This window comes from Cygnus olor, chromosome 2 (assembly GCF_009769625.2).
Source record: "Cygnus olor isolate bCygOlo1 chromosome 2, bCygOlo1.pri.v2, whole genome shotgun sequence".
In the NCBI taxonomy this organism is placed as follows: Eukaryota; Metazoa; Chordata; class Aves; order Anseriformes; family Anatidae; genus Cygnus; species Cygnus olor.
The window spans coordinates 67,313,899-67,332,831 of record NC_049170.1 but is presented as its reverse complement, the minus strand read 5'-3'; the positions used below and the strand labels follow the sequence as shown (position 1 = coordinate 67,332,831).

The 18,933-nt window shown below is 39.6% G+C and overlaps 1 protein-coding gene across 5 annotated transcripts in view; it reads left to right on the top strand.

Moving 5' to 3' along the window:
* STAC (SH3 and cysteine rich domain) overlaps positions 1 to 18,933 on the top strand; it is a 95,405-nt gene that overhangs the window by 28,618 nt on the left and 47,854 nt on the right. For all 5 annotated transcript variants that reach the window (XM_040548584.1, XM_040548581.1, XM_040548585.1 and 2 more), the window contains one exon: positions 14,568 to 14,841. In XM_040548584.1, coding sequence (XP_040404518.1) covers positions 14,568 to 14,841 — 274 coding nt within the window. The remainder of the gene's footprint in view (positions 1 to 14,567; positions 14,842 to 18,933) is intronic.

Here is an 18,933-nt window from a genome sequence, read left to right as displayed (position 1 = left end):
GCAGCAACAGGCTCAGGCACTCCCTGCATCCAGAGACCTGAACTGCCGCATTTTTGAGCAGGCACTCGGTCTGGGTGGCCACAGACCTTCTAGAAAGAGCTTTCTGCCTACTGGAGACCATGGCGGTTTAGCTATAGGTAGACAGCCGGTAGATAAGTTGTTCTTATGAGCGGGGAGGGACGCTCGGCCCTGCCTGAGCGAACTGCAGCCTCATGCCCTGTTTGCCCATCCTGTTTGCCGCGCTCCCTAGGGGCTGCTTTTGAACGTCAGGGGAGGGGGCGTTGCTGGCTCCGCCTACTCCTCGTCAGCCTCCCTCGCGAGGGCTGCCGAGTCCTGGCAGCTCCCGCGGCTCCTTCGAGTGGCCTCGATGCTGAAAAAAAGCTCTGCCCGCCTCGATCCCCCGCTCCGCTGCAGAACGCGTCTGCCCCAGAGCCGATCCACGCGTAAACAAAATGCAGTAGGCAAAATTCATCAGGGCAAACTTGGAAGAGTGCCACTGATTTCTGTGCTGTTAAATTAAAGATCCAGTTGTTAAGACCTTCAGATCCATGTTGATTTTTAAAGTGCACCTACCGTTACATTTTCAACCAGTATCAATCAACTTAAGGACCCAGTATATACAATTTTTTATTTTAAGAGCACCTCTTAGTATACTTCATAAGTTCATAAGTGCATGCAGCTTGTTTCTCACTTTTGTTCACACATCCTCTGTCCACACATCAACTCTCATTAAGGAATTATTTACAAATAAACATAATGTGACTTGTAATGGTATGCCAAACATTTCTAGTAATGAACATTTCAATCAAATACATGCCTGTCAAGTGCTCTTTTTTTAGGTCAAAACCTGTGCTTTTGTGGAAGTATTCATATTTCTTGTTGTGTAAACCATATTCAGAAAGCCTTCCCTCTTTACAGATGAAATTTCTAGTCAAAAAAGGAGAAGAAACATGGGTTAAGTGGTACAGTCCCACCTGTAATTAGAGACCAACTTTAGGCTGTTAAGTTCAGTCTCTCTGTGTTACAGACACAGACTGAAATTGTTTCATCAAAGGTGATTTAGAGCAAAGCCCTGCCTTATGTGCTCTGAATTAGACTCTTTGAGAGGAAATCACTTTCCATTGGTCATAGTAGACAGCTACAGCTGAATTAAGAGCTTGAATTTAAGTAAGGTGAACACCACTTTGAGTCTATCAGAGCAAGGTCTTAAACCTTGCAGACAAAAACCGACAGGTCACTTCCTCTCCTGGAAGTTTACTCTTCTGCCAATAGTACTCAAAGATGTTTTGAAAGGTTGCAGTTGTTTTTTATGTCAACATGGAATGAAATCATTCAAACTTTGAAAACTTTTGTTAAGTGGAATTGTTGTTTTCCAGCCAGACCTATAATGGAATGTACCTATGACAAAAAGAGAGAAAAATGTGAGCCTATCCGGTTTTCAAGATGTAAAGTGCTGCTATTAAACTGTAGCTACAAGATGAATCATGTACCAGTTTCATGAAGTATGGGCACAGAGAAGTCTTTGGCAGGTGCACAGCAGTTAGATCTATCTTCTCTAGTTAGTCGTAATGACAAATGGACTTCATTCTCATAGCCATCCAAAAGATCCAGATGAACGCTTAACTTCTTTTTTGCTAGCTTGCTTGCTCACTCTCTGCCTTTCAATGCTTCTCTCTCTCTGTGTTCCTGTTCTCACCCAGATGCTTTAATCATGGATCAAGCTCTCCAGTACAATAAGCCAATGCAAGATAAGTCTTTACAGGCAAAACTTCTAGGTTTCCAAGCTTAGCCAAGTTTAAAGATGCCTGTTAAGAAAATTAATGGAGGTTCTTCTGTTAGGAGGAGGGATTTTTTTATAAACACTGTGTGGATACTGGCACTCATGTTGTAAGTACTCTTGGAAAAAAAGCAAACCTTACAGTTTGCACATTCTTTTGCATCTATATCCAGGCTGTGCTTGCTTTATTCACAAATAAATATTGTAAGTTGCATTTTAGTTTCCTTGTATTGTGTGGCATTATACTGTCTGTTCCCTACATGTGAATGCCTATTTCTTTATCTTTTAATGTAACATCATGGGTTTTTGTATGTATTTGCAGGAAACAATACATAAATTTAGAACCCAAGCAATGAGGTTTTCAGATTCCTGATCTGGAAGATATGAAACCCTCTTAGTCTCTCTTTGTCTTAGTCTGTCCTAGTCTCCTCTCTGGGTAGGTAGGTGAAGAGTAATGTAACTAAGGATGATCCCTTTTCAACGTTGCTGCCAGTGAAGGGCTTTTGAGATCCTGCCTCTCTAGTGATGTAGGTTCCTACATACATCCTTGGACTCCTATGCCGCCCTTCAACAGCACTTTTTTTTAAGACATTCCTACGGGGCATCTAAGAAAAATGCTCTCAATAAATGATTCCCTGGATATTATCAAAGATAAGATGAATGCTAGCAGCTGTAGTAGACCTGCTTAAGTGTAGATAAATTAAAAGAATTTCACAAAGATTCAAAAAAATGACAGCCACGACTAAAACAAAAATTTTAAGAGGCTGATATGCCTCTGAGGAGAATTCAGCTGTGACTAGATGATGGCCACAAGAAGTAACCACTCAGTCAAGACAGGAAAAAGTCAGACCTTTTTTAAACAAGATGAGAAAACCAACCTAATTTTTCTGACACTGTAGGGAATGCACTGCAATAAACACAATATTCCTGAAGTAGCAATTGAGGTAACATCATTTCGTCTTTACTACCAGCTGTCGAAGTTCAGAAAAAATATCTGCTTTCTTTGAGTTATCATCCCTCCAGCACAGTCATAGTCATAGCCACCACTGAATATATGTATATATATATGAAATCAGTCAATAGGAGAAAACATAAATCTCAGAAATTAGCAATGTGCTTGCTTTTCAGTTCAGCAGTGGTCAGTTGGTCCATACTCTGATTTCTGTGGTAATATGCTACACTCCTTATAAATCAGTGCCACTTTGCTGATACCAAGAATTTTAGCTACTCTGACAGTAGACTAGATGAAGTGAGATACTTCATGGAAATACCCACTTTTACACAGGATTCATGCTCATATTCTTCAAAATGCATTCTGTCCTACCTTGACTTTCCTTTCCTCTTCTTTCTTCTGTTCCACTGTTCCCCTGCCTGCCTGAATCCCTCATGCAATCCCATGCCACATACTGGTCCCACTGAAGTCTTCCATTATTTCTGTCAAGACAGGGCTTCACAGTGTTTTACTGGGTCAAGTTCCCTTGCTTTCCTATCATTTAAGCAACTCCTGTTAAATGTGTTGGCATCTTATGTCAATACCAACAACTCTTTTCTCTCTCAACACCAAAAATATGAAGTTTGAATATGCTTCATTTATTAGGTGAGTACGAACTCATGCAGCCTTACAAGTCTTTTTTATTTATTAATGCTTAGTTCTTTGTGTGCAATCTTTCAGTAGTAACAGGTTCACTTTAGAATATTCTGAGGGATTTAAAATAATCTCTTTTCACATTGAGTAAAAATTGCAGTACTTCAGAAAGTGTTATAGTCTTAAATTCTCTGTCTTTCTGTTTGTGGTACTCTGTATATAACTCTTTTTACAAGAAGCTAGCTGTCTCATTATAAAAACACATTTTTGCAGCGCAGTCAGTCATTCTAATCTTGAAACTTTGATAGAGGTAATTTGAGGAGGAAAGTTCTGCAGCTGGTGAGGATAAAAATAAAATGTTTTTGTTTTGCAGGGTTGATCTTGAAACAATGGCTGGCTGAAGATGTTCAGATGTTCAGGTTTAGGAAAAAATGCAAAAGAAATGGATTAGCCTGAGGTAAAGGAGTAAAAAATGTATGATAAATATTATGCATAACTTTCGCCAATTAACATCTCCAAATATATGTGTTTACACTATCAACTTGATGCAGTGTTCAGGCCTTCAAACTTCTCCATAAAGTGCCAAGTAATTGTGTGTCATATATATGATGATATCATCAACAAATTAAACTCCCTTCATGTGGAGAATTGACTTATTCTTTATGTAGGATACTAAATGCAGTTTTTGCTGGGCATTACTAACTTGTAACAATCATATGACAAAAGACAGACTTAAATGGAAACTTACTGTACTACTAACAGGTTCTTTGGAAACTGGGTACTGCAGGAGTAATTTTTCTTCAAATCATTTGGAAGTACTTTTTGAAAATTAGAAAATGAATGGAGTAGATGTGTTGAAAGGGATAGATGCATGCCATAAGATGCATTTGGAGAAGACCTATAACCAGAAAAATGTGCCAGATCTGGACTGGATCTGGAAATAGATTTCTGCCATGGTGGGCAGTAAGATAATTGGATGCAGAGCAAACAAGGAAGATGTTACCAAGGTGGGAAAAGATTTTAATTGACACAGCATTTGTCTTCTATCTGGTAGCTGCTGTAGGATTTTAGAACCAGAAATATGAGATGAAAGAAACTCAATGGGCCCCCAGGTGGAGCAAGGAGAAGCCCAGAGGAATTAAGTGGCTTTGCTCAACTAGTGCTGTGACACTCCCCAGAAAACCACGGGTGCCAGTGTCAAAACCAGTGGTGCCAGGTCAGTGATGTGGCTCCGCACCAGGACAGCGTGGGTCCTGCTGGGTGTCAGAATGGCATTGCCAAAGTGACCACACGTCCTGGCCTCCAGAGAAGCTGCAAGAAGCAGCTTTTATATGGTGGCACAGTGTCAGTCTTTAGGAGAGAAACAAAGCAGATGGAAGGCAGAAAATTTGCTACCAAGTTGTAAAAATAAGCACATGAAGGGGACTGTGAAAAAGAAAACTGGAAGTGAGTCAGCAAACATTGCTAATATTATGTTAAGGTATAAGTTCCTACACGATCTTCCCACTGAGAAGAGTTTGAAATCAAAAGATGGGAACAAGTTGTATAATCTGGATCTGAATCTCCATTTCTGGATTGACAGCAAGAAACTGGGAGCAGAAACCAGTGGGATCAAATAAGCCAAAAGCCAACCTGTGGATCAAATAAGCCATCTTTTTGTTTGTTTTTTAAACTAATAGGCCACAAAGCACACAAATTCTTGCATTGCAGTTCTGTTGTTTCTTTGATCAGAAAATGAGGTAACACCATGTCAGAGTAAAGGCATAGTAGTTAAGCAAGAAGTGTGGACAGAATTAAGTCACATCTGGTACAAATTTGAAACAAATATCTAGGAAAGATGAAAGAAGCAGGAGGCATATATGTCCCCTGGATTTTTCTACATTTGGTTGTAGAGAAGCAGTAATAGGGTTTGAAAAAGAGGGGAGAATTGAGAAGGGATGAAAAAAGTCACTCAGATAACAGGATCCCACATGTGGCCAGGTGGTTATTCATGCTGCATGCACAAATCCTTTGCTTTTAATGCACAGTGTAAAACAGTTTAAAAAAAAAATGTTTCATGTCAAAACAAACAAAATTATAGTCCAGCCAAACCCCAAGCCTTTACTCAGGAATCATTCTCACTGAAGTCAGCAGGAATTAGCAGCAAGCAAAGACCTTAGGATTTGGCCCAGTGACAACAACTTTGTTGTAGAGCTGAGCACTTACATGCTGTCATCATGAAGCAATTTTAACAGCCTAAGTTTGGAACCCCAGAGGGAGGAGTGGAAACACTGACAGAATATTAACTATAACAACTCCCCGTAGATCTCAGTCCTCCTTTTTCTTTTAAGACAATAGAAATGTGATTATACAGTATGTGGGATCTGGTGCTGATGTTAATTTGCCCTTGGTTAGTATCAGCCTCCCTGCCAGATGTATTTCCATATTTGCTTCAAGAGACATAGTACCATTTAAAGTCTTATAAAACAGCTCTATTAAAAAAAAAAAAAAAAAAAAAAAAGGAGCAAAATAAATTAATGGAAATTATTAGTAGAAGTAGACCAGCACTTCTTAGCAGAAGTCATGCTTTTTAAAAGGTCTGAGTGGTTCTTATTGAGCGTTAATTTCTCATAAGAACAATAGTGGAAAATTATGATGTACACTTCATAGATGGACAGACAAAAGATACAATCAAGGATGATTAATCTTACATTTGCAATAACATTCGCCACAGATTATTTATGAGAAGGGAAAGAAGCAAAACTCAGGCCCTATTATTTTTATTCTTGAAGACTCTCAGCAGGTATATACAGTGTAGCTTCATTCACCTGAGCAGGGCTGCCTGGATTTACATTATTCTGAAATCCAGTCTTTTAATCTCCAAAATTTGTTGTGCCACTTCTACTGCAGCAAAGATTAGTAAATGAGCACATCAGGAGTTACCAAAGGGAAATCACTGTTCCGTTTAGAAGATGAAATGGAAAAGAGATATCCAAATGGGGCAGCAAAATGCAGGATTCCCAGAAGGGACCTCAGAGATAACAGCCCAAATTCCTTCTGTGTCAAGAGGCAGGAGATAACCACGCGTGTGCATCATCCTAATGGGCACAAAGTATGGAGATGACCAGCTGCTTAGCGACCAGATGCCTGAGGTGAAACCCAAAGTAGAAACCAAGATGTTGTAAATGTATCCATTTTGAATCTGAATGTTAGAAGGAGATTTTTAAAGAAATGGAAGGACTGTTCCTAACCATCTCTTGCTTCCTTTTTGAGCTTGCCTGTTGGCTTCAGGAGAAAAGACTGGAAATTATTCAATCGCCCGACCACACAAGAGTCACACAGAGGTTTGTAGCCAGCTATTCCACCAGCTACTTTTCATAACCTGAATTATAAGAGATCTCTTGCAGCTGGTGCCACCTATGTTGGAACGGCTGTTTGGGGTAAAAGGAAATATAATCCTGGATTTAAACACAGGATTTACAGTCATTCCCTCTGGCCTGGAGAAGAGCAGCTCTTCTTTGCTAGGTGAGGCAGGAGAAGAAATAGAAGGGAGAAAGCCTTTTTCACCCCCCCACCCCAAAACAAAACAAAACAAAACAACAACAACAAAAAAAAAACACCAAGCAATAGGTTTTGGTCATGGATGAAGTGTTGCTTAGTTTGATCTGTAACATGTTTTGAGTTATGCACATGTTCACAGAGGAGGAAGAATTGATGACTGTTGAGGTAAATACACTGAAACCAGTATATCTTAGTTTGGGACTATTAGTCTGATTTTCATGATTTGGATGATAAACTTCGGAAAGCTGATGGTAAGCTTCTCTGAAAGATATTCTTGTGAGTTGTTAGTTTGAAATGCTGCAAATTTGAGAAAGATGCACTGTCTTTCCTCTCTGCTAGACACAGGCTTAATACAAGCTATGGCTGAACAACACATATACAATGATAAAACATAGCCACTCTTCCACAAGCATTTTCCCCAAACTTGAATCAAACATGTTATGAAATTTGAAGAAATACTCATAGAGACTAGATCTCTCAGAAACAGAAATATAACATACAGTGTTTTCTTTCTAGATCATTGTTTCTAGTAGAGCTAGATTAAAAGAATACAGATGAATACTTCAAAATAAGGCTGTTTAAAAATGTGATAGAAAACTTGACAGTTTTAGCTAAATAAATAAAGGTATTTAATGTAGTTGTTTTGGGGGGAGAATGATTTGCTTAGTTTTTGTTTAAAAAAACGTCCTGGTTTTCACATGCCTACAAATATTGTTATATTTATTTTGCATATGTTGCCTCCTTTTTACAAGCTGTTTTAAAATGTTTAAATGACAGTGAGTCTTTTGAAGCTAATACAAAAATATATTTGGCAGTGAAGAAGAAACAAACTCAGGGTAAGTCACAATTGCAGAATATCTAACACAGAGTTTAATCTTTTTATATCTCAAGACTAAGTAGACTATTCTGAACATAATGGAAACAAAAAAGGATTTCCTTGAAATGTGATGGCAATTGCTATAGTTAATAAATTATGCTTCAAATAACCCCTCAAACCTGCCACTCCCTGGACTTCAGTACTTTGTCCTGCCACACCTTATGCTGAATTTTGAGTCTATATAAAGGAATTTGGAGTGCAAGGCAGACTTTTCATATTTTTCAGACATTGTATTTCACATTTGTTTCACGTATTTGCTAGTTCTGATTCCTTGCAATATTAGAAGATGTACCCCAAACTGTAAGTTTTCAGACCAACAGCAGGAGGAATTGTTGAGAACTAGAAAAAGTTTTCAGCTTGGTTTAAACCAGACAAGAGAGTTGAACAGAATGGACAAATCTGCTAAGCAAACACACTTTGGGTACATGTGCAGACCGTACCTCTTGATAATTTAGAGGTCTGCCAATTAGATATGCAAACACACAGCTGCCAAGCATGTACTACATCAGTAGAGGGCTGATAACGTGTGATTCAGTGACATTTGTGGGAGAGGTGACAACTGAGCATCTCTTCAGATTTCATGCTTTGAAACCCTGAGGCTCATTCAGGGATTTTTGCTTCTATGCTCTGATGTGCCAATCAGAGTGTTTCATTGTAGTTAGGACTCTACATGTGAAACAAAATCGCAGAAAGAGCCCTGCTTGGAAAGGCTTACACCCTAATTGGGTTTGAGGATCACTGGGTAGGTTTCAGAAACAGTGGAGGGCATGGAGGGTAATGTAAGGATAATAGTCAGAGCAGCAAGAGCCAACCAGAGTAGCTGGAGGTACGCAATAAATCAGTAACATTATTGTTAGGTATTATGGAAAAGGTCTCCCCTTTGACTAGTCTGATACACTATTCAAGTAGACAGATTTATTTATTTTTTTACAGCAATAACAAACTTATTTGTTCCAATGCCAGCTATGCAGTCTGTTTGGGAAAATACACAAATATAATATGTAGCAGATTCTGCAGTAACAAACATTCCCATTTTGTCTGTAGTGGATTAAAAAGATACAGCTTCCAGGAAAGCTGGCTAGGGCAGACACAAATACACGATAGAGCTAGATTCTCAGACTGTAAAAATAAACAGCCATTGAAGTCAGTTTAGCCATTTCAGTTTGTACTAGCATTGTATTTGTTCTATTTCTTATTTAGAAAGCAGAAGGTAGAAAAGGGATCAGCTTTTCTTACAGATTTTATCATGGATGCCTTGCCAGTAAACAATACTAACCCCTTAAGTGTTTGAAATATCATTTTATTTTGTTAATGCTATAAGACATGGTGCTTCTCTCATCAGCAAACACATGTAATATTTATGAAATTGCATACTTGTTGGGCATGTCATAATATTATTTTTGCTCATTAAAATGCCAAAGCAGTGCATTTTAAATCCAAACTAGGAAAAAGAAAAAAAAAAGAGAGAAAAATAAATAAATAAAACCTACCACGCTCACCTGTGCTCAAAAATCCCTTACTTTTGTGTCCCCCAGTTTTAACAAGAAAATAACCAACCTCCATACCCACAAAAGCAAGCACTTTTGTTTGAGCATGTTCTTTGTTTGCTCTTAATCAGTGTAGCTAGCTGAAGCCCAACAGTGCTGCCAGGCTAGCTGACATGCTGGTAACATCCAGCCCTTCAATAAATCTAGTTAACATCTGAAGTATGTTCAAGGGGTTGGTAGTACAAATTGAATGCTTCTTGACCCAGAAAATGGACTGTACTTGGTAGAATAGATTCCATTTGTCAACACTGTTGCCCTTTCCCTTTTTTGAAAGGGTTTTGGTCTGAGTCCCTTTTGGTAAATGTCTTGTATACCTGACGTGATCTCTAGTGAATCTACACAACAACCCTGCATGTTGAAGTCTGTCTTTTATAACAACATGAGAGTCAAATAATTTGAAAAGTTACTCTAAGAAACTGAAATAAAGTAGAAATAATTCCTAATAGAAGGTGGATGTTTATCTCACAGTGATGAGTGAAAACCACTGACAGAGCACTTTTAGTCTGTATAGCTAATAAAATAGGTATGTTTTATAAGAACTGCAGGAATCAAACTGGCTTGATGGCTCATTCCAACTCTGTTAATGCCCTGCATTACTTGTAATCCATTTAATGATATTGATAACGCTAGTGTAAAGAAAGGGATAGAAAAGAGCAAGCAATATTATCATTTTTTGGTAGAACAGTAGCACAGCTGATGTCTTAAAATGAGAGTTTAGTTATACAGTCTGTCAGTAAAGGACAGTTGATGAGCCTGTTTCATTTGCTGTTTTCTTGTGAAAGGTAGTTAAGTGCAGAAATGTATAAAAACAATCTTGTTGTTGGCCCTGTGCCACACAGGAGCCTCTGACGCTGCCAAGGATAGTTAGCCACGGCTGAGAAGGGGGCAAGACTAAGCGTATTGAGAACTAAGCTGACTTGAGCAGACTCCGCAAGAGTTGCTCTGAATGCCAAAGCTGATGGTCCAAGCAAACACAATATAATAGAACAGCTTGTCTTCCCAGTTAACCGTTGCTTGCTCTGAGATCACTAAACAGAGAGCTTCAGAAAGGGGAATGAAGCATTCATGTGGAGGGATAGGGGGGCTTTCTCTGAGCTTTGAATGGTAAGAGGTGTGATGGAGAAGTTGTGCTAGAGAAACGGTGGTGACAGGTAGGGCACCTATCTTAGCATTTTAGTTTGATTTGGGAGTGCAGTTTCAAAGCAAACCTCCTATTTGTTGATCACCCCACTTTGGTCCATGTGGCACAGCCTTGCTGAGCACAGGCTGCATCTCTTGGGGTTATATCCTGCTCATGCTCCAGGTGTGCAGCAATTGCACACCAGGGCTGCTGGGCTAGGCTGGTTCAGAGTACTCTGTGGCCTGAAATGTATACAGTATGTATGCTGGGTCCTCAGCACCCATTTCATTCTGCAGATCTGCTCTTACTGAGCCACAATGTCTGCTACTGTAGACAGAGCCAGAGAGGCAGGGGAAAAAAGTTTGTAGATATCAGGGAAGCAGTTAGGAGCCTGAATAAATTATTCTTTGCAGGGTGGATGACTGGAAATATGTTTATCTTTCCTAATTGCAAAGCTAGTGATTATAAAACAGTTCAAATCACTGATATCTTCCTAACTTCCACAGGAAATTCTTAAAACAAAATTGTAGAAAAGAGTTGTGTATTTTCAGTGTTTGACTAAAATAAAGTCTTAGTGAGGGCAGGTACAATTCCCATTCAAATCAATATCAGTGGTAGCCGTTAACTCTAGGAATTAATTTCAGTAGCTGTCCTCTCACTGCCTGCTGTTTTCTAGTTATAGCAGCTAAAGAGTTATAGTATAGGGAAATTAGGAAACAGAGGAGGTGTTGATAAGCTGTGGTTCATCAGAGCTTCCCAATCCCTTGAAGCATGAGCATTCAGTAATTCTGAAGAAGATGGAGAATGTGCTGGATGTTACTGAAGAAAAGGTTAATCAAGCCCAGTGTTTAGCTATTTCACTTATCTTTTCCTTGCCTGTAGGCTCAGTACGTTCAGTCATGTGACTGATAAAATACGTTTGACTAGAGACAAACTTTTTTCCCTGTCTAATTTAAAGCCACCAGAACATCCTGAATTTTATAGCAAGGGTTCAGGTTTCTGAAATGTCAGTGTTGTGAAGTATTGTGATGCTATCACAATTCTAGAAAAGCTTTTGGGCTTGTGGGAATTTTATTTTGATTTAATTTATTTATTTAAATGAAAGATAATTTGTAAGCTTCTCCTCTTCCTTGCAAAGGAGAAAATATGAAAGGCCCAGGAGAATTCTCAGATGTGTTTCTTAAAGCCTTTTCATGATTGGTTTAGGGTTTTGTTCAGTCCCAATATGAGTTTTTCACTGAAGTGTTGAAGTACTGTCAATTGCAGAGCAACCCTAGTCTCGCCTTTTTCCAAAGTTCAGCAGTGTTTCATTCTATGATTTAACTTTGGACTCATTAATTCTGCAGAAAGAAATTAATAATACTCAAATTTGCATACTTCCCTCTCTCTACTGATAGAGCTGATTCCTGCCTAAGGTGAGCATCTCTATTAGGAGTGGCATCACAAGTACTTTAAATCAGTTTATGTCGGATCAAAATCAGGCAAATTACATGCCTATGTTAACATTTAAAATCTTCTAGTTAAGGAGTGGGCCCAGTCCATAGCAAACTGCAAAATGAGGATCTGCATTTGGGTAGCAACAAGGATACCCACCTGGTCTGGAAAACGATTTAACAACTTTAGCACAGGACAGAGCTCAAGAGATCTCAGGGTTATTAGCTTGTGCAGAGATGTTTGCTAAGTCTATAGATGTAACTTGGTCAACTTGTTCTTGAATATCTGTGTTCTGGTCTGAACATTGTGGCTGTAGATGCATGTAATATGCACTCCTGCATGCTCACCTGAGTGCACATGTGGACATGCATAGCCCGAGTGCTGTATTCTTTGGAAAACTACTGACTTTTCTGCCTAGGTGAGGAAAGGGTGCTGGTACATCCCTAGGCTGGCAAATGATTTTGCACAGGAGAATGCAATAAAGGTATAAAATGCAGAGCTCCTTAAAACATTCTGCATTGCTGAGCTAGCAAGACACTTGTTTCATGATAAAACAAATACTGTACTGCACAGCTTAATCTTCTTTCTGTGGCAGAAGCAGTGTTTTGAAATTTAATTAACTTCATGTGGCACTGTAGAAATGGATGGCAAATCAATAATGAATGCCATTTCAGTCACCTTGTGATGTTGTAATTCTCTGTGTTTTGCAGCACTAATTAGGTCTGACTTCAGTGGGAAGCATTTCAAGAGCAAGGAACAAATTATTACTGAGTCTCTGGTCATCACTGGGGACATGAAGTAATTTCAGTGCTTAATAACCTCAGTGATTTTGGGTGCCATTGACCTAACATCAAAGCAGGAGAGGGAGGATCTCACATTTCGTTGGTGCTGTTGTAAGGTGGTTTTGGGGCTCAGCAAGTCCACAACTTAGCCTTCAGCTGAAAGAGCTTCAGAAACCAGAAACTGCTCTTGCCTCACAGTTGGCATTTAATGACTTAATTGCTCTTATTTACACATTTCCCCACCAGCTGGGCCTTTCTTGCAAACAGGTGGGTATTTCCTTCCTTTGGATCTGGGGCTCCTCCTGTGAGCGCAGAGAGAGCCTCTGGCTCTGATCCCTCCCAGCTTCCCAAAGTAGGGAAACAGCTCAGGGAGCAGAAGCTTTCTCCAGCAGGGTGCTGCAAAACCCTCTGTGCAGCAAACACAAACACTGTTAACCAGAGGCAATGGTATCCCTTTGCCCGTTTATTGGACTTAGGTTATTTTGGTGTTGTACAACACCGAAAGAGAGCTGGAGCATTCCCCTACTTCAAGAGTGAGCTGCCTGCATGTGAAGGTGGGAGAGGGGCTTTCCCACAGGGTGCCTGGAGGCTCCTGTCCCATGGCATGGTTTTGACTGACTCACAAAGACAATATGATGGATCAGAAACAGTAACTGGGAAGAGCAAGTGCTCTGAGACACTGTCAGTGTGACAGACCAGTGCCATGTTTTTTTGGGAAAGTATGTGAACTCCTTCCCTTTATATTAGTGTGAATTATGATTCCCGATCATCATCGTTTCTAACATAAACAGTTTCTAATATAAACCATTCATGCTGGTTTACCACAGACAGCCTGTGCGGCATGGAGAATTTCAGTCGTTACATCACATTTGCCCAGAGAGCTGCAGCACTGATTGAAATGATTTTGTGATGGTTGAAATAATGCTGAGGTAAAATGTGAGATGGAGATATTACACTTCAGAGTTAACAAACATGAAGTAGATGCAAAGCTGGCTTTCCCACAATGTTTTTCTTTTACCCAGACTCTATTTGTGGGCTGTCAGGGTTGATAAAACTACAGACTTGTCTATTAGATGTGCTGATAGCTTCTGTGGCTCACCTAGTGCCCATCTCAGCCTTGTATAAACCTTTTTTGGGGGAAGGATAAGAGGAGCTCTGATAAGGTACGAGACAGTTTATGGTTAAAGAATCATAATATAAATTTGAGTTAATGATGCCCTATTGTGATGCTTAATATTCTGACAAGGAATACACAATGCAATGTATAAGAAAATAAGTGAATATCTCTATTAACTAGTATTAATTAATGTCTTAACTACTAGGTGACTAGTTAACTATATGGCTACTGCTCCTTAGACTTTTTTCCTTAAGAAAATTATCAATAATAATAAAAAAATTCTCAGTCAAAACTGCATGTAGTCTCTGTTTCTGTCAAATTCAAGCTATATAACCACATCAAATTTATTCACTGAATTCATTCTTCTTGTAATGTCATGTAACATCTGTCCTTGAAATGGCTTTACAGACTGCTGAAGGACCATGCAATGCTCTAATTTCTCTCATGCTTGGATACAAAGGATATATTCTTCAAATGACTATGTGCACAACTCTCTGCAGTATTTTTTTGCTGTTATACCTGAAAGAAAGAACAAATAGAAGCATTTATTATCTATCAGAAAGCATATGTAGAGTGGGTTATTTCCTAATAGGAATCTGTTTGCCTTGCTTTGAAATTGCTAGTTAAATTCTAGAGTCAGTTTTATTATTTCGGTGGTTCAAGGTTTGCTGATTGCTCCTAGGTGCTATAGGTGGTTTCGCTTAGCAGTAGCACACACCAAAACCAACAGCATTACCTTGCTTCTGAAGAGGAAGAGGCACTAATTATAGTTTGGTTATTTGTTGCAGCTGCAGAAGCTGAAACGGTCACTCTCCTTCAAGACCAAAAGCTTGCGGAGTAAAAGTGCAGACAATTTCTTCCAGAGGACTAACAGTGACGTGAAACTGCAAGTGGACTTGATGCCTGAGGTGAGCACGAGCACAGGGCAGCTCCCCAGCTCAGAGAGCCAGGCATCTTCCCCCACCAGAGCCCAGCAGCTGCCAGAAAACAAGGCTCACATCTTCCAGGAGCACATCTTCAAAAAACCCACCTTCTGTGATGTCTGCAACCACATGATTGTTGGTAAGAAACAATTTTTGAACTCTGTGTGGGCATCCATGTTAGAACATGCAAGGTGACCTTTCCATAATGTGTGAGCTCAGATGTCTAGTTGACACAAAAAGGATCTGTGTTCATGTCACATCTGCTCTAAACTGATGTAAACTCTACATTCACTCACAGTTCGCTTTCTGCTACAGTTAAATTCTACAGGTTTCTGCTACAGTTAAATTCTGTGCTCATCCAGGTTACACTGAGCACTAAGCCCAAGCCTTGTTGCACTTTATACTAGAATCAGCAGAAGCTGATCTTGCAAATTTGTGTCCAATATCCTTACTCTTTTCTACAGAAGTAATTATAACTCTCTTGCTCTTTGTGACTGCCCCCAGCCCTGCAGTGCCCCCAGTTCCCATTTACTGTGGTGACAGTAGCATCTGCTGGGTGGTAGTCTCCAAGCTACTTGTGTTTATGTGTTGGCTAGCTAGGACACGTGTTTTAGCAGACCAGGTCAACAGATAAATAACAGTTGAATTCACACTGCAGAATTCCTCGAGATTGTTGATTTAAGTCTCTCCCTTCTACCTGTCCCTGGTACTCAAAAAGCCTCATACAAACTCTGTACCTTTAAAGGTTCTCCCTTTCTCTTCTCTGAAACAGCCCATGGAACTATACAGGAAGAGGTCAGGAAAGAAGTGGTGACAAGTGGCTAGAGGTGTAGAATGTGCATGGTGACCACTGTGGGAAGCTGCAGGAGCTGCTATTCAGAAGTGTGGTCCTACAAATGCACATCTCTGTGGCTAGCTTGGTATGCACATGATTTGGTCTTCTTGCTGTTTATCATCTAGTTGTCCCAGCACAGTAGATAGAAATAAATTCAGTGGCAGTGTACCAGTGTAAGAGTGATAAAATTCCAATGTTTTTAGGCAGTAAATGGAGTGGAACACTTGAAACACTGGTTTAGCTTCATGTAGAGGTAGTACAAATCTTTGAGTACAAACTATTGCCTGTAATTTTTCTAGCTTACTGTAAGAAGCTAGAAACTAGCTTACTGTAAGAAGCTGTCCCTTGATGTGGAAGTCACTGCCTTTCGTATAAAAGTATGGTAAGTTCTTGAAAGATGCTGATAGGATTGCTTGACCTTTCTCAAAGAATGGGGCATTCTTTTCCACATGACAGTGCTCGGTGTCATCTCCCCATGCACACATACACACTTGTGTGGGCAGCTATTATTCTTTGGAAGAGGCAGCTGTCTGCAGAATGTTAATTCCAATGCAAGACAATACTGCTTCTGAAAATTACAGAATTAAATGCATGAGTCTTGATTTCATCCTCTCTGTACCACAACTCTACTGAATCCAGGGAAATAGAGGAGTTTTGATTCCATATGCATGGTCTTATTTTCCAGCCTCTTAAGGTTACTTGTACTTTAAGGGGTAGAACAAGTCAAAGAGGAAAGGAGAAAAGTAGTGTTAAGGAATTTTGTAGTCCAGAGGTTGAAAGGAAGTCTGGAAGACAGGCAGATGAAATAACTTCTTGTATGGAAGCAGGCCCAGAACTTGTCTCTTTTTGTAATGTGGATGGATGTTTTATTGTAGCTCAGTTTCACAAATGTATACTGCAAATATAAGTGCTCATTTCTGGCATCTTCTCATAAAAGTTGTATGGAGATTAGTATGATCACAAATCTGTACGAGTCAGCAATACTATTCCAAAACACTGCTGATCAGGACAGATTATTACTGGCAGCAAACTTTGCAGAGAGCAACTCCAGTTCATAAACTCCCGTGCCCTTCTCCCTTGCTAGGCTGCATCCTGCCTGGGATAGGAAAGTCCTGAAGTATGACTATAAGCTTCAAAACATCAGCTTTAACCCCACCTGCCTTCTGAATTTTTCCTTTTCTTTTATATCCTCGGTGGGCTTCCCTTTTCTATTCTGTATCATAGCCTCTTAATTAGAAAAAGAAACCTTTCATAATTGCTGAAGAAGCTAATGCAACCTATTTTTGTCTGGCGGCAGGCTGAGTCAGGCGAATTGCTCTGACCTCCTCCAACACATCTTCAGTTGGAGGTATAGCAGACCAGAAAAGTTGTTAAGAATTTTACATTATAATGCACTAGTCTGGGTGCCCTTATTCTCATAGACAAAAGTCTACTCTATTAACGTGATCCTCTGTCTTTGACCCTTACCACAGTGCATATTTTCACTGTATGGTATTTTAAGCAGCATGGGAGATCTGGGTGTTACTGTTTGTAGCTCAATTAATCCACGTCAATTGTGCAACTGTTGGTCATGGGGATGGTGAAGCAAAGCAGGCAGCTTTTCAGGAAATCATGTCAAGCCTGCTCCCAAGGCAGACTGAAAAAAAAAAAAAAACATTTCTGTGCAGGGGCTCTGAATTTATGCTTGCAACTTGGAGCCTATTTGTTCCATTTATTTGCATTTTTATGGGCAGTGACAGTTGAGAGTAATGAGTCTATGGCTCTAAATTCCTTATTGATGAGAGTAAAGGCAACGGCTAGATACATGTTTTGAAGACTGGGGGAAAGAGTCCAGGAAAATCCCAGCTTGACTTTAGATGGTTTCAATTTTACCACCAAGAATGATTCCAGGTTCACCTTAAATGGCTCTCCAATCTATGAAATGAGCAGCTCTGTTTGGTACGGGGCAGCATGATGAACTGTGCATAGCACAAGCATGCAGTACGCACTTTGGTCTCTGGCCTGGCAGAGCCTGTCTGTAGCTTCAGCATGAACAGAACACTGGGAGTGGAGGCAGCAGGATCCCTGTGCTGCTCTTTTCAGTGACAGCAAAATTAAAGCAAAGGAGCATGAAACATTATCTTCCTACAAAAAATATGTGCATCATCTCTCCTTGATCGTTAGGCACCATGAGCCAAATTTTGCCTTTGGGATGCAGCATGTGCACCTGTTTGTTCATTTGACAGAAGTACAGTCATAAGATAAAAGCCAAATGCATATAATTGGTTTCAGCGTTCAGAGAAAGATGTTTATGAGGATGACTATAATGCAAATTTACTCATTCAAAAGCTTTTCATGCATCCCAGAGTGTATAGCAACATATTCAAAAGAAACTCTTGTCTATTGGTTTACTTTCAATGAAGAAAAAACAGTATTAATAGTGTATTTATACCTCGCGTTAAAGACGGGAGTCACTGTTCCTACTAACTGTACTAAACTGGGGCTAAATCTCCAGCTCTGTAAACAGAAGGAAAATTTGACATAGAAGCAGTAATTTTCTGCCTAATGAAATACGGGAGACTACTTCAGATACAAGGCAGCTCTGTAAAGTGCACAGAACATCCATTTGAAGTTAATGGGGCCTTTGTGCAGCATCAAATACCATGATAAAATCTTCACTTTTAATACTGAAGTCAACAGTAATACTTCACGTAATTTCAGAGCAAATCAATAGTGTGTTGGAGCAGGGCTCTGTACTCTGTTCTGCCACTCACTCTTTTACCACTCTGAATTCACCCTCCTCTGCCACTGTGAGCTCCAGGTGCTGTTTGGTTTAGGAATGGGGATTCAGCTCCATGATGGGTTACATATTTTCCTACTCATGAACATTCTCTCACAGTACAACTCTTAGAAACTGTTTGATTTGCTGTTCTTGCTCTTAGTTTTAATTACTGTTATTGCTATTTTAATATCTAAGCTCAACAAGGGAAAATTTTGGAAACCAAAGTATCTAAGGTAAAGTATTGCTCAATCATCATTTAGAAGATGCTGGTTTGTTTATTTTAGATTACCAAAAAGAAAATGAAAGAAACTCAGAGATGTTTTGGCTTGGTGTTATCTACAATCTTCTGTGTTTAGCAAAAATGTGGTAAGCTTTGGCAATGTCCAATACAGGGAGGCAAAGCTGTCTGGCACTAGCAAAGAGAGAAACTGTTAAATTAATGTTGCATCAGATTACAGGCTTTAACTATGCTGATCAGAAGGAAGTTCTTGCTCTTCTTCAGTCTCTGGTGTGTCATCAGTCACCTCTGTGGTACTTTGCTCTGTAAGAAAACGTGATGTCAGTACTCTAGTCTTGAAAAACATTGTGTTTTTAAAAAAAATCTCCAGACTTCTCAACATTTTACTCATTTGCAG